The 12,287-nt window shown below is 39.7% G+C and overlaps 1 protein-coding gene across 1 annotated transcript in view; it reads left to right on the top strand.

Moving 5' to 3' along the window:
- The first annotated feature begins 2,363 nt into the window (after positions 1 to 2,363).
- LOC101995477 (A disintegrin and metallopeptidase domain 3-like) overlaps positions 2,364 to 12,287 on the top strand; it is a 31,681-nt gene continuing 21,757 nt past the window's right edge. Inside the window, exons 1-9 of the mRNA XM_005362440.1 lie at positions 2,364 to 2,421; positions 2,777 to 2,859; positions 3,759 to 3,814; positions 8,618 to 8,696; positions 9,191 to 9,267; positions 9,700 to 9,874; positions 11,129 to 11,194; positions 11,544 to 11,615; positions 11,829 to 11,995. Coding sequence (XP_005362497.1) covers positions 2,364 to 2,421; positions 2,777 to 2,859; positions 3,759 to 3,814; positions 8,618 to 8,696; positions 9,191 to 9,267; positions 9,700 to 9,874; positions 11,129 to 11,194; positions 11,544 to 11,615; positions 11,829 to 11,995 — 833 coding nt within the window. The remainder of the gene's footprint in view (positions 2,422 to 2,776; positions 2,860 to 3,758; positions 3,815 to 8,617; positions 8,697 to 9,190; positions 9,268 to 9,699; positions 9,875 to 11,128; positions 11,195 to 11,543; positions 11,616 to 11,828; positions 11,996 to 12,287) is intronic.

Raw genomic sequence — 12,287 nt, 5'->3', positions numbered from 1 at the left:
GCATATGCCTTCATAAGTTAGTATGTATGCATCATGTGTGCCCAAGAGCCCTTGGAGGTCAAGAGGGCATTGAACCCCCTGGAACTGGTATTACAGATTATTGTGAGCTGTGACATGGATGCTGGGAACCAAGCGCAGGTCCTCTACGAGAGCAGTAAGTGCTGCCACCTCGCCACCCTATCTTCTTGTTAAAGTTTTTATAGAACTTTCCCAAAATCTCTAACTATTTTAAATATTACACAATATCTTATCTGTACTCCACACCTCCTCCAAAAGTAATTATTTTAATAAAATCTAGGAAAGAGGATAGGAAGAGCAATAAGAGGATATAGTAAATTGTAATATATAGTTAATAGATTTAAAATATGGAAGACACAGTACAGTCTATGGCAAGATGTTACTATGACATTCAACCATCTCGAGTCATAATAAATTTGTGATACACAGTTAACATTCCGCTCTACTCTTGCCTAGCTCCCCCTGCACCATGTTTATAGATACCACTTCCCCGTGTATTTGTTAAACCGTCTCATCCACTCTTGCCCAGCTGCTTCTAAAGAGCCTCACTAGATTTAACGTCATTGCTTAAATCCCACACCCCTTTGTTCTAACTCATCCTCAGCTCACCTGCGAGCCTGCCAATCACACCAGACTCAGAAAGGACCCTGACCGTCTTTGCCATGAAGAAGAGCTAAAGTCTACGGATGGAGAGAGCCAGGTCATTAAGCCCTGTCTGCTTAGCGAGGTGGTCTTGGTTCCTGGGTTTGGGTACACTTTTGTGATCACCTCTAAGAAACACCCTTTAATAAAGATGGTGACTACCTACGAAATTGATAGCATCTGTACGGCTATAAAGGAATGGGATTTCTCTTTGACTTTAGTCTGCCATAACCTTCTTGGATACATTTAATAAATGTAAAAAACACACACACACAAGTTTTATTAAGAAGAGGACTTTGAAGGCTAAATGAGAGATTTATTTTTCTCTGCAAAAGTTTTTATTTTCAAAGATTAAAAGGTAAGTATCCTTCACCGTTTTCTTTTCTCCTCATGGGTTGATATCTGTGGTCTGAGTGTGTAGTTCTCCTCGTGGGTTGGCATCTGTGGTCTGACTATGCTCAGTTCTCACTTCCATTTTTCATGACTGATCTCATGTCCAGATTATTTTTTGAGATAGAAATGTAGCACTGTAAAACTTCTGGGAGAAGTCATTTACTAATTGGGTTATGCCTCGTCATAAATGTGACATCCTTCCTGTAGTCACTATTGAACAACGTAGGGAAAAAAAAGAAGCTGTCTCCATGCATTCACACAAAACATCATACGTCTTACTTGACTCACGTACTTTTTAGGAAGGGCACCTTTTGCACACATCTGCCTTGCTATTTGTACCTGACTCAGACACAAATGCAATATTTATCATATTTGATGCTCCATGCCTATTGCTTGTTGGCCTTCAAAAAGTTCAAGATTGAGCTACATTTAAATAATTGAATGTTTGTAGTCAAACACCTTGAAGGGCATCTATGTTAATTGGGTGAAAGCACCAACAATGTTGAACAATAAACTTGTTTCTGATTTTGGTTACCTTGCTAGCATCCATAGGATATAATAAAATCATGAATAACTACTTAGCACCTATCATAACTTTCCTGGCCTATTTTGAATTTCAAAAATGTGTGAAGGTACCAGCCAGGAAGTTCTTATTTTAGGAGCAACCATGTAAAAGCCCTTATATAGCATTTGCTGTCAATGATTAGGTGATTTATTTTTCAGAATATGAAAATCATCTGGCCTTATGAAATACTGAAGCATTAAAATAAATACGATATATAACACAAACAAGAGCAAATTCTTTTGTAAGCAAAGGTCCAATTTTTCTTGTTATTAATAGTTAGCTCCTGCAGCTATCTCTTAAGCTGTTTAGATGTTTAATAAGAATTAATGAAGAAAAGTGTTTGGATTTTTTATTTTCTGTTTCCTTTTACAAAATGGGAAAGGTATTCATTTTATTTTACATGTTAAAAACTGCATGTAAAGGCATGCAAACCGAAGCTTACTCAGAATAAACAAAACAAAACAAAACATGCTATTAGGTGGTTGGAGATATTGCTTATGCCTTAGAAGGATGCAAAACTCCTCCTGAGTTGTGGGAAGGCTCCCAGGCATCCTGCGGCATCTGCAGGCAAAATGCTGGTCCCTGAGGCACAGAGCTGCTGCAGGGCTCACGCTGCTGGACTTCCTGTTCCTGCTTGGCTCTGCCTCTCCTGCTTCCCAAGAGCTCTGGCGCAGGGGCCGCGAGCTACCACGGCTACCACCGTTGCACCAACTGCCATCACTGTGGCAAAGCCAGCGGCCACACCATGCTGTCTTTGTTCCTGGTCCTCTCATGCCTGGGCCAACTCATCACTGCGGACCAGGGTAAGTGAAGACGCTGCTGGGCAGAGGACCACCTGTCGTCAGGCCCCCTGCCATGCTGGCTTCAGAACAAGGTGCCCAGAGCCCACCCAGTTCCAGGGTCTTGGGGTCCACCTCTGTCCGGTGGTTGGAGGACTTAGCCCAAAGCCCATTGACCCTCATTCTTTATACAATGTTCAGGAGAACATGCGCAAAGTGGTCCACAAAGTGGGAGGAGACATAGATGATGGAGAGGGAGTTAGATAGACAGAGAGGCCCACGTGTCCCACGTGTTCTCCCCATTGGCTAAAGGAGAGCTTAGCCAAGAGAGGATGTCTGCTGCTGCGCTGGGGTGTCCTCACTGTGTCCCTCTCTGCAGACTCTGAAACGCCTCTTCTGCGGATCATAGTGCCACAGAAAATCGAGAGCAACATCAAGGATGCCAAGGAGCCAGAAACACATGTAATTAAGAAACTGGGTTTTGGGGGAAATGATGGGTATTAATTAGGACTTTGCTTCTGGCCCACATCAGTGAATTCCTACACAGCCTCTTTAAAATTCTGTTTATGCCTAATTGAGTGATCTAAAGACGGGTGGTCTGGGGAGGGGCAAATATCCTAGCTCTCTCTCTTGTTTGTTTGTTTATTTATTTATTTATTCATTCATTCATTCATTCATTTATTTATTTATTTATTTTTGGTTTTTCGAGACAGGGTTTCTCTGTGGCTTTGGAGCCTGTCCTGGAACTAGCTCTGTAGACCAGGCTGGTCTTGAACTCACAGAGATCCGCCTGCCTCTGCCTCCCGAGTGCTGGGATTAAAGGCGTGCGCCACCACCGCCCGGCTAGCTCTCTCTCTTGTAACAAGTAGTGTATGAACGCTGCACTACTGTTTCATGTGAGACTCAACCACTCTAGCTTTCGGTCCCCACGCTGCTGTGCACGGCTTACTGAACTCAGAGAAAACACTCACAGTAATCTGTAGTAGAGGGCATTTGTATTTTATTTGTGACAGTACAGGCGACAGTGGTAGGTGAGGAAAATGTAGCTTATAGTTTTGGGGGTTTGTGTGTGTGTGTGATTTTGCTAATTCAATAGCAAAATGATTAGGGGATTTGGGATGAGGGAATAAAGCATGAACTGGGAAAGGTATATATGTGTTAAAAGCATGAGAAATAGTAAATACTATATTGTGGAGTCACTTCATTTGGGGATATATAGGCTCTAATGTCTGGTCCTATAAAATGTGTCTATACATAAACCATAGCTTGTTACTTTTAAGGAGCTGACATTTCTAATAATGGCTTTATCTCTCTCTCTCTGTCTCTCTCTCTCTCTCTCTCTGTCTGGCACTTTGCTGCAGGTCAGTTACTTGATCAGAATTGAGGGCAAAGCGTACACATTCCATCTTGAAAAACAGTAAGTTCGTAAGTGCTTGCTCCACACAGCTGTTTCCAGTTGCCCTTCTTCAACAACTCCCTAAACTGAGCATAAAGACCCCGTTCGCCCAGCATGCTCTGTCTTTAACATTCATGCACAATGGAGATCTTAAATCCAATATTCTACATTCTAAGTTAATGATGTCTTAAGACACATCTGGTAAATGAAAATGACCAAAGTCCTTAAAGCATATCCACGCATGCAGTCATGAAAGGTACAGTTGCTACCTGCTCACATGTAACTTTGCACCTGTGTACACTGTTTTGCATAGCTACAGGATTTCAAGCATCTTATTTAGTATACTACATAAGCCTTAAAAAATTGGAAGTCAGGCCAGAAAAATATCCCAGCCTAGGAAATCAGGTAGACTGTTTAAATGCTAAAGTGTGGCTTAACTTGAAAACGCAGACCAAGTTTGCTGCGGCCATTGATTAGAGAGAATGAATCTTGAGTGAGCTGACACCAATTGCGTGGTGTCACAGGGGCTAAGCAGACTGCTCCCCTACAGCTGTAGCCAATGAACTTCTGCATTCTCATGGGCCCAGCCCCCACTGCCCCAGCACCAGCTGCTGCCCCCACTGCCCAGTGCACCTCCCTCCCCTCACTGCCCCTGCTCCAGCCCCCTGCCCCCTTCTGTCTTATGTTCCCTGCCCAAGTGCAGCTGCTTCTTGCTTACACTATACATTTCTCTTATGTTCAAAAGGTTTTACCGACCCACAATTATTTTTCTCCCATTTTGTTTCAATATAGTTTTGACTTCCCTCCTCTCTCCCTTTATTCTGTAAATGGCATTAACCTTGTATACAAACTTCCATCCCTGTCTATATTTTGTCTTTATTTAAAACTTACAGAAACTTATAAAAAGTCCCCCCCTCCCAAAATGTGTACATCAGTTCTTGGTTGACGGTGTGCAGGGTACACTTTCTTAGTATGGGTATATATCTGATAACATTATTCAGTATAGAATTTTGTAGTGTAGAGTGTAATAGGTAATAAGAGGTTTTTTTTGTTTAATAGAGATTGTCTTGATGAATTTTGAAAATAATATTAACAATTAGAATCTTGCCATACTCAAATGGGCTTTTTGTCTAAGGCACATGGGAGATGAAGGTGAAATACCATTTTTGCTTTCTTTGCTACATCTGACTATGTATCCCAATCCACAGTGTAATCAAAGTATGGTCAGGCTCCTCTACGCCGCATTGAATCTCCATGTTTCAAAAATCCAAAACATTTAGTATACGTTTAAATAGATGTAAATAGTATATTAGTAAGAGCAAAAACAACAGCAGCAGCAACAAAAACCAAACAAGGACAAGGCCCATTTCCAAAAGGCTCTGCCCTATCCCAATAGCCCTCGGGACTGAAGGCTTGGCATTGGCACATGGTCTCTGGGGAATACCACAGATCCAAACAATCTGGTTAATGCTCTGAGCGCCGTGTAAAGCTTTCTGAGTGAGCTGAGATGGTTTCATTCCATCCTGAGACCTACAAATTACATCGCTCTTTTTGTGACTGTGATACTGACTTTGGCCAAAGAGAAGCTGAGTGACATGGTAGAGGTTTTAGAGAGTCTTGTGTCTGTTTCTGAGCCAGTACCATGCTGTTTTATATTACTATAGCTTTGTTTGATTTTTAATTGTTCAGGATTGTTTTGACTATCCTGGGTCCTTTGTCTTTCCATATAAAAATTAAAGTTGTATTTTTCAATTTCTGTGAAAAATTGTGTTGGAATGTTGAGGGGGATTATGTTGAATCTGTAAAATTTTTCAGTAGGATGATCATTTTCAGCATAGTAATCCTACCAATCCATGAGCATGGAAGGTCTTTCTCTTTTCTGGTATTGTTTTCATTAATGTCTTAAATTTTCACTGTACATGTCTTTCATTTCTTTGGCTAGATTTATTGAAAGATTTTTTTGAGGCTATTGTTAATGGTCTTATTTCACTAATTTATTCTTGGTGCCATTTGTTTATAGGAGGTTACTTTTTGTAGTTTTTGTTTGTTTTTGGTGTTGATTTTGTAACATGCTAAATGATGACTCTGTTTACCAGTTGTGGAGTTTTTCTGATGGAATTCTTCGGGCCTTTTGTCTATCCAATCACAGGATCTGAAAACAAAGCTGTCTTTTTTTTTGTTTGTTTTTGTTTTTCGAGACAGGGTTTATCTGTAGCTTTGGAGCCTGTCCTGGAACTAGCTCTTATAGACCAGGCTGGCCTCAAGCTCAAGAGATCCACCTGCCTCTGCCTCCTGAGTGCTGGGATTAAAGGTGTGTGCCACCACTGCCTGACTGTCTTGACTTCTTCCTGTCTAATTTGTATCCCTTCGTCTCCTTCAGTAGTCTAGCTAGGAATACAAGCACTATATTGAACACGGATGAAGAGAGTGGATATCCCTGTCTAGTGGAAATGTTTTGACTTTTTCTCCATTTAGCAAGATGTTGGCTGTGGTCTTGCTGTAAATTGTCTTTAGTGTGTAGAGTTATGTCCCCTGTGTCCCTAGAGTCCCCAAAACTATTTTCAAGAAGAAAGGTTGCATTTTTTTTATCGAAGGCATTCATACATCTAGTGAGATGATTTGTCTATTTATGTGGTAGTTTATGTCTATTGGTTGGTGTATGCTGAATCATTCTTGAATCTCTGTGATAAAAGTTGACTAGATCATAACAGGTGATCTTTTTATGTACTATTAAATTGGTTTCCAAGTATTTTACTGAGATTTTTTTTTGCATCCGAATTCATCAGAGAAAGCCCTGTAATTTTCTTTTGGTTCTGGATCTTTTCATCTCCATTTTGGCATCAGGACAATACTTATTTCATAAGAATAGTTCAAAAATATCCCTTTATTTTTAAGGAGTAATTTGAGGAGTATTGGAGTTAGTTTGGTCTGAAAGAATTCTGCTCTGAATCCATCTACTTCCAGTTTTGTTTTGTTTTTTAATTTTGGAGGTTTTTAATCACTGTTTCTATCTCATTGGATGTCACAGGACTACTTCTCTAATTAGCTTTTGCAGGCCATATAAATTCAGAAACATATATTTCTTTCTAGGTTTCCAGTTTGGTACTGAAGCTCCAGTAGCATAATTGGTTAGCAAGGCACTTAGATTTTTAAAATTGTGTTCTTCAGATTCTCTGAATTTCCTTAGAGTCATAATATCTTCCACTTCATCTTCAATTTTATTATTTGGATGCCTTCTCTATTTATTTAGGTTAAATTGGCCAAATGTTGGTCAGTCTTATTAATCTTTACAAAAAACCAATTCTTCATTTCACTATTTTTTATATTATCTTTTTCATTTCTAGTTCACTAATTTCAACCATGCTTTTGATTATCTCTTCCTATCTGGGTTGGGGGTATTGCTTGCTCTTCTATTTCCAAGGCCTTGAGGTGCAATCATTCAGTTACTAAGAATCTCTCAAATTTCCTGACGTAGACCCTCAATACTAGACTTACTTGTATGACTGCCTCCATGTCGTGCTTCCATTTTCTCTTACTATGTTCAGGAATTTTACATTTCCTCCTCAATGCAATGACTGTGTAGTCCGTCGTGAGTTTGTGTAATTTCTCTAGTTTCCGTTGCTGATGCCCGCCTTTTTTCCCTTGGGATCAGCTAGAATGCAGGAGGCCATCTCCATTTCCTATCTGTTAAAACTGGCTTTGTGTTCTTCCACGTGGTTAATTCTGGAGTATGTTCTATTGGCTGCTTAGGAAATGTATGTTCTTTAGTGTCTGGTGGAATGTTCTGTCGAAGTCTGTTACGTTTATCTGGTGAAGACCCTGACATAAGTCCATACTCCTAAAGCTACCTGATCTATGACAAAGAGGCCCAAAATACACTTTGGAGAAAAGCCACCATCTTTAACACATGTTGCTGGTCAAATTGGATGGTTATGTGTAAAAGCCGGAAGCTAGAGTCTTATTTCTCAGCCCACAGAAAGTCAACTATCAATGGCTTTCAGATCTCAGTCTAAGATGGACACCCCGAATCTGATAGAGGGAATAGTTGGCACTGTCTGAACTCATCGGCACAGGAAGGGACTTTCTGAATGGGTGCTAATAGTTGGAAGCATTAAAACCAACAGTTAATGAATAGGACTTCCTGAGTTTAAAGTTTCTGTACAAATGAAGAACACTGTCCCTAGAGTGAAGAGGAAGCTTACAGAGTGGGAAATAAATATTTACCAGTTACATATCTAACTGACAATTAGTGACTAGGATATAGAAATAGCGAATACAAACAAAAAAACAAACAAACAAACAAACAAAGCTGAATATCAAGAAAACAGCAGTTGAAAAATGGGGCATGGAACTAAACAGAGTTCTAAGAAGATGGCGTAGAAACAGGTGCAAGTGTTTTTTGAGGAGGTTTGTAATTTTGTGAAAACCATCTGATGCTGCTATAGAAACAACCCAGTCTACTCATTAGCAAATGCTACAGTCATCGTCCTTTGAGACTGGTTGTGGTTCAGGGAAGCTGAAGCTGAGAAGAGAAGATGTGGGTGGGTGTGAGCACCAGTTTGCTATATGTAATTTGTCAGAACCCCATGCTGGTCCTTGGGTTTGGTCCTAACTGGCATCTTTGAGTTTTCATGTATCTAATATACCATTAGAACACAGGCTAGATAATGAAAAGACAAGTCTGTTTACTTTTCATGTATTTGGGCTGGTAAAATTTATACTTTAGTTTAATTATTCTGGAAGTTTTTGTTGTTAATGAACTATTAATGCTATATATTGTTATTAATGATGTATTACAATGAAATTTGATTTTTATTGAAATAGGTCATTTTTGCATCCACGTTTTCTGGCATATTTGCATACCAAGTTAGGAACATTGCAACCACATTCTTCTTTAATGAAGGTAAGTTTAGACTTCTGCTGTGTAGATTTTTTTTTATGTGTGTGTATGCATGTGTAGTGAGTGCTGTTTCCCCCTTATATATCCATAGTTTTAGATTTAGAAATAGTTATGCATCCATTTATATGTAGACTATATATATATATTCCTATACATGTATGAATTAACATGATATTTCACTGTTAGGCATTGGTTTTGCATTTTTTTTCTAATTAAAATATTATTATATCACTTGTCCCCTTCCCTTTTCCCCCTCCAGTCTCTCACATGTCCCTTCCTTCCAACTGTGGTGATAATGACAAGGTATCATGAAGGCACTTAGGCTGGGGACAAAATCGTGGATGAGTGGGGTGATGGGAAGGACACTGGACATTGGACACATGATGTAATGGCTGAATGTGGGTGGATGCTTGCTCTTGTCAGGAAGTCGGAATGACTCCCCCCACCCCGGGTTTCCATTGGGAATCAGATGGAATATTTCTTCTGTCCCTTTTTAGGGCCATTGCTTTTATCAAGGACACGCTGCCGAGATTCCAGCATCCACTGTGACTCTCAGCACCTGCTCAGGTCTCAGGTACCATTCTGGAAGTGTGAACTAAGATTGTATGTCAACCATCGTCTGTGAGGATAGAATGAGGCCCCAAAATAATAACACAGACCTGTAGACTGTGGTGGCCCTGTTTATACAGCCCCTTTGTTCCTATCTCTTTCTCTTGTCCTTTCATGTACTTTTGGGGGCTTCTTTGTATTTTGCCATCATACAACTTAAGCAGAAAAGGCTCCCATGGGCAGGGAAAGGATTTACATTTTCTAGTCACATCGGACTACAACTTTTCTTAAATTCCATAATGGAAAGAAAATAGGTAAAACATTGGGTTTGAAACTTAATCCAAGTAAGACTGAGTGCTTCTTGGAGGTTAGTTAAGGAATTTGTGGAAAATGCTTTTAGTGTGGTTCCTCAGGGGAAGCCTATACTAATTGTGCTTTCTTCCCTTTGTACGTCTAGGGGCTTGTTGCAGTTAGAGAACATCACTTACGGAATTGAGCCTCTAGAATCTTCAGCTACGTTTGAACACATGATTTATCAAGTAAAGAATAATAAAATTGATTATTCACCCTTAAAAGAAACCGTAAGTCCCCAGCATGAGAGTCCATCCTACCGAATTCTTGTAAAACCAGAGGTGAGTCTTGCCTTCATCTGTGCTACTTAGATGGAAATTTTGAGACTGGGTACACATTGGGACAACAAAGTTAAACTGTGGTATGGTAATTATTTTAAGAACTCATTTGTTTCCTCGGATAGTCTTTAGGAAATAACAAGTAGGCATATTTTTTTTAAAAAAACATCAAGCTTGTTGCAATAGTTTGTATAGTTATTATATGAGGAGTTTGTATAGACATACGTAGTTGCTATTTGTATGAATTTGCATACCATTAACATAATTGGTTCTGGATTTACTTACTGATAGTTTGTATTTTCTTTGTCAATATATTTGCTTTGTAAAAAAGCATTTCATTGCTACAAACTTTGAAAGAAAAATAAGTCATACAATAACTAGAAACTGGCTCAAATCTCCCCTTCTAAAGATGGTGCGGAGAATGTTGGTGTATTTGCTCTCATTTCCTCACCATAAATGTCTAGGATTTCTTAAGGAAAAATAATCTAATTGTGGCTATTGTTTTAAAATTTTCATTTTTTATGTTGATATGATTACTTTTACAATCATTACTTTCTAAATTAAACAATACTGGCAAGTATTAATAAATCTATTAAAATGCTATGTAAAAGAGTGTACAAGAAAAAGTGAAAATAAGAATGGACCAAAATATTATTTTCTCCAGCCGGGTGCTGTGGTGGGATGCAGGACTCTTCATGTACAGTTTTTTGGATCCAACTAGAACCTCAGTGTCATGTCCTTCTGGGTCTCCAGCTGAGAGCTCTGGACCTGGAACAGTTCCAGGTTTCTGGAGCGGTCTAAACATTGGACTAACTAACCTCTATGATCACAGAAGCTAACTCCATCTACATATTTGTGCACATGTATGCACATTTCATGCAATTGAATAGTAAATGTTTGTTGAAATAAGTAAGCCTTATTACAAAGAAAATGTCCAAGAAGCCACAAACCAAATCAGTAAGAAGACATAATATGGCTAATATTATTGATTTTATTAATAAATAATGAGTTAATTCCATACCCATCTTATCTTCAATGAAAGACATTCAGCAAAGATAGAAAAATATGAACAGGAAACAACCTTTAAAACAGCCATGGTTTTCCTTGTTCACATGATGAGACTGAGCAGTTTCTTTCCAGTCCAGCTGTCTTTAGAGCATTTTACTCTAAAGAATCCTGAGACTAGAGAGCGTATCTATCACCCAGGTTATGCCCGACTGAAGGTTTTATTACATTGGTGTTTTTATTCTTTCACAGAAAGGTTCGAACATAACACTGATGAAGAGGACTCTGAATGTGAAGATCGTCATGGATAAAGCCATGGTAAGGATGAGCTGTCTTCCCGAGATCAGCCACTGGACTCCTAGATCGTGCCCTTATTGGTCATGTGCTCTGGAACTTTACCATATCCTGTCTTAATTCCTGTGCCCATAAAAAGGAAGTTAATCACAAATACCCCTGTTATAGTCTTAGTTGTTAAGACTCCGGGGTTACGTAAAGGCAATAATCGGGAAAAGTTTAAGAGGGGAAGGATTCATTGACAACCAATTTTAACATATTTTGACTTTGCCTCTACAACTGAATACTGCATTATTTTCACTTTTATATCACTATTAAAGAGTGATTGTTTGATTGGTTGTATGAGTAACTGAGAAACAAACTTGCCTTTCAGTTCGACCACATGGGCTCTAAGATGGAACTCGCCATTCAGAAAGTTGTTCATATCTTTGGTCTCATTAACACTGTGAGTACTTCCGTTTCCGATGACGTAAGAGGCTAATGCTAACCCGCTAACACAGTCTGTGTGCTCTTGTGAGATGCGTATTCCTCCCGGCACTTGGATCCAGGATCTGGGTTATCTCCTCAAAGCGCTAAAAGTGCTAAAAGCGCTAATCCCAGCATTTACAGACACGGCAGGATGATTGACAACCCAAGCAGAAGTGTGTGCTCTTTGCAGATGTTTTCCCAGCTGAAGATGACAGTGATGCTAACATCCCTGGAGATCTGGTCAGACGAAAATAAGATCGAAACACATGGGGACGCCGATGAAGTCCTGCAAAGGTTTCTGCTGTGGAAACAAAAGCAGCCACCAGAAAGCACTAAGGCAATCACGTACTTACTCCTGTAAGTACCTGCTCCCCACGGATGGGGACTTGCCTAATGTCAACTTGTTTAATGTCAACTGTCATAGTCGTGCATGTGTAATTGCGTCAGCATAAGCAAAATGTAAAGACGTGACCAGTAACCAAACGCAGTCCCCCCCCTCCAGAACCCATCCCCCCTGCACTGCAGCACCAAGGCCAGGTATGAAAAGCAGCAGAGTGAACAAGGTCCTCTGTGTTTGCAAAGCCCTCACCGTGAAATGGTCGCACCAGCACCATGGTGTTAACATTATAAGTGTAATAATTGCCCGTGA

Source organism: Microtus ochrogaster, linkage group LG7_11 (genome assembly GCF_000317375.1).
Source record: "Microtus ochrogaster isolate Prairie Vole_2 linkage group LG7_11, MicOch1.0, whole genome shotgun sequence".
In the NCBI taxonomy this organism is placed as follows: Eukaryota; Metazoa; Chordata; class Mammalia; order Rodentia; family Cricetidae; genus Microtus; species Microtus ochrogaster.
The sequence above is the reverse complement of the archived record's forward strand: the minus strand, read 5'-3'. Positions and strand labels throughout refer to the sequence as shown.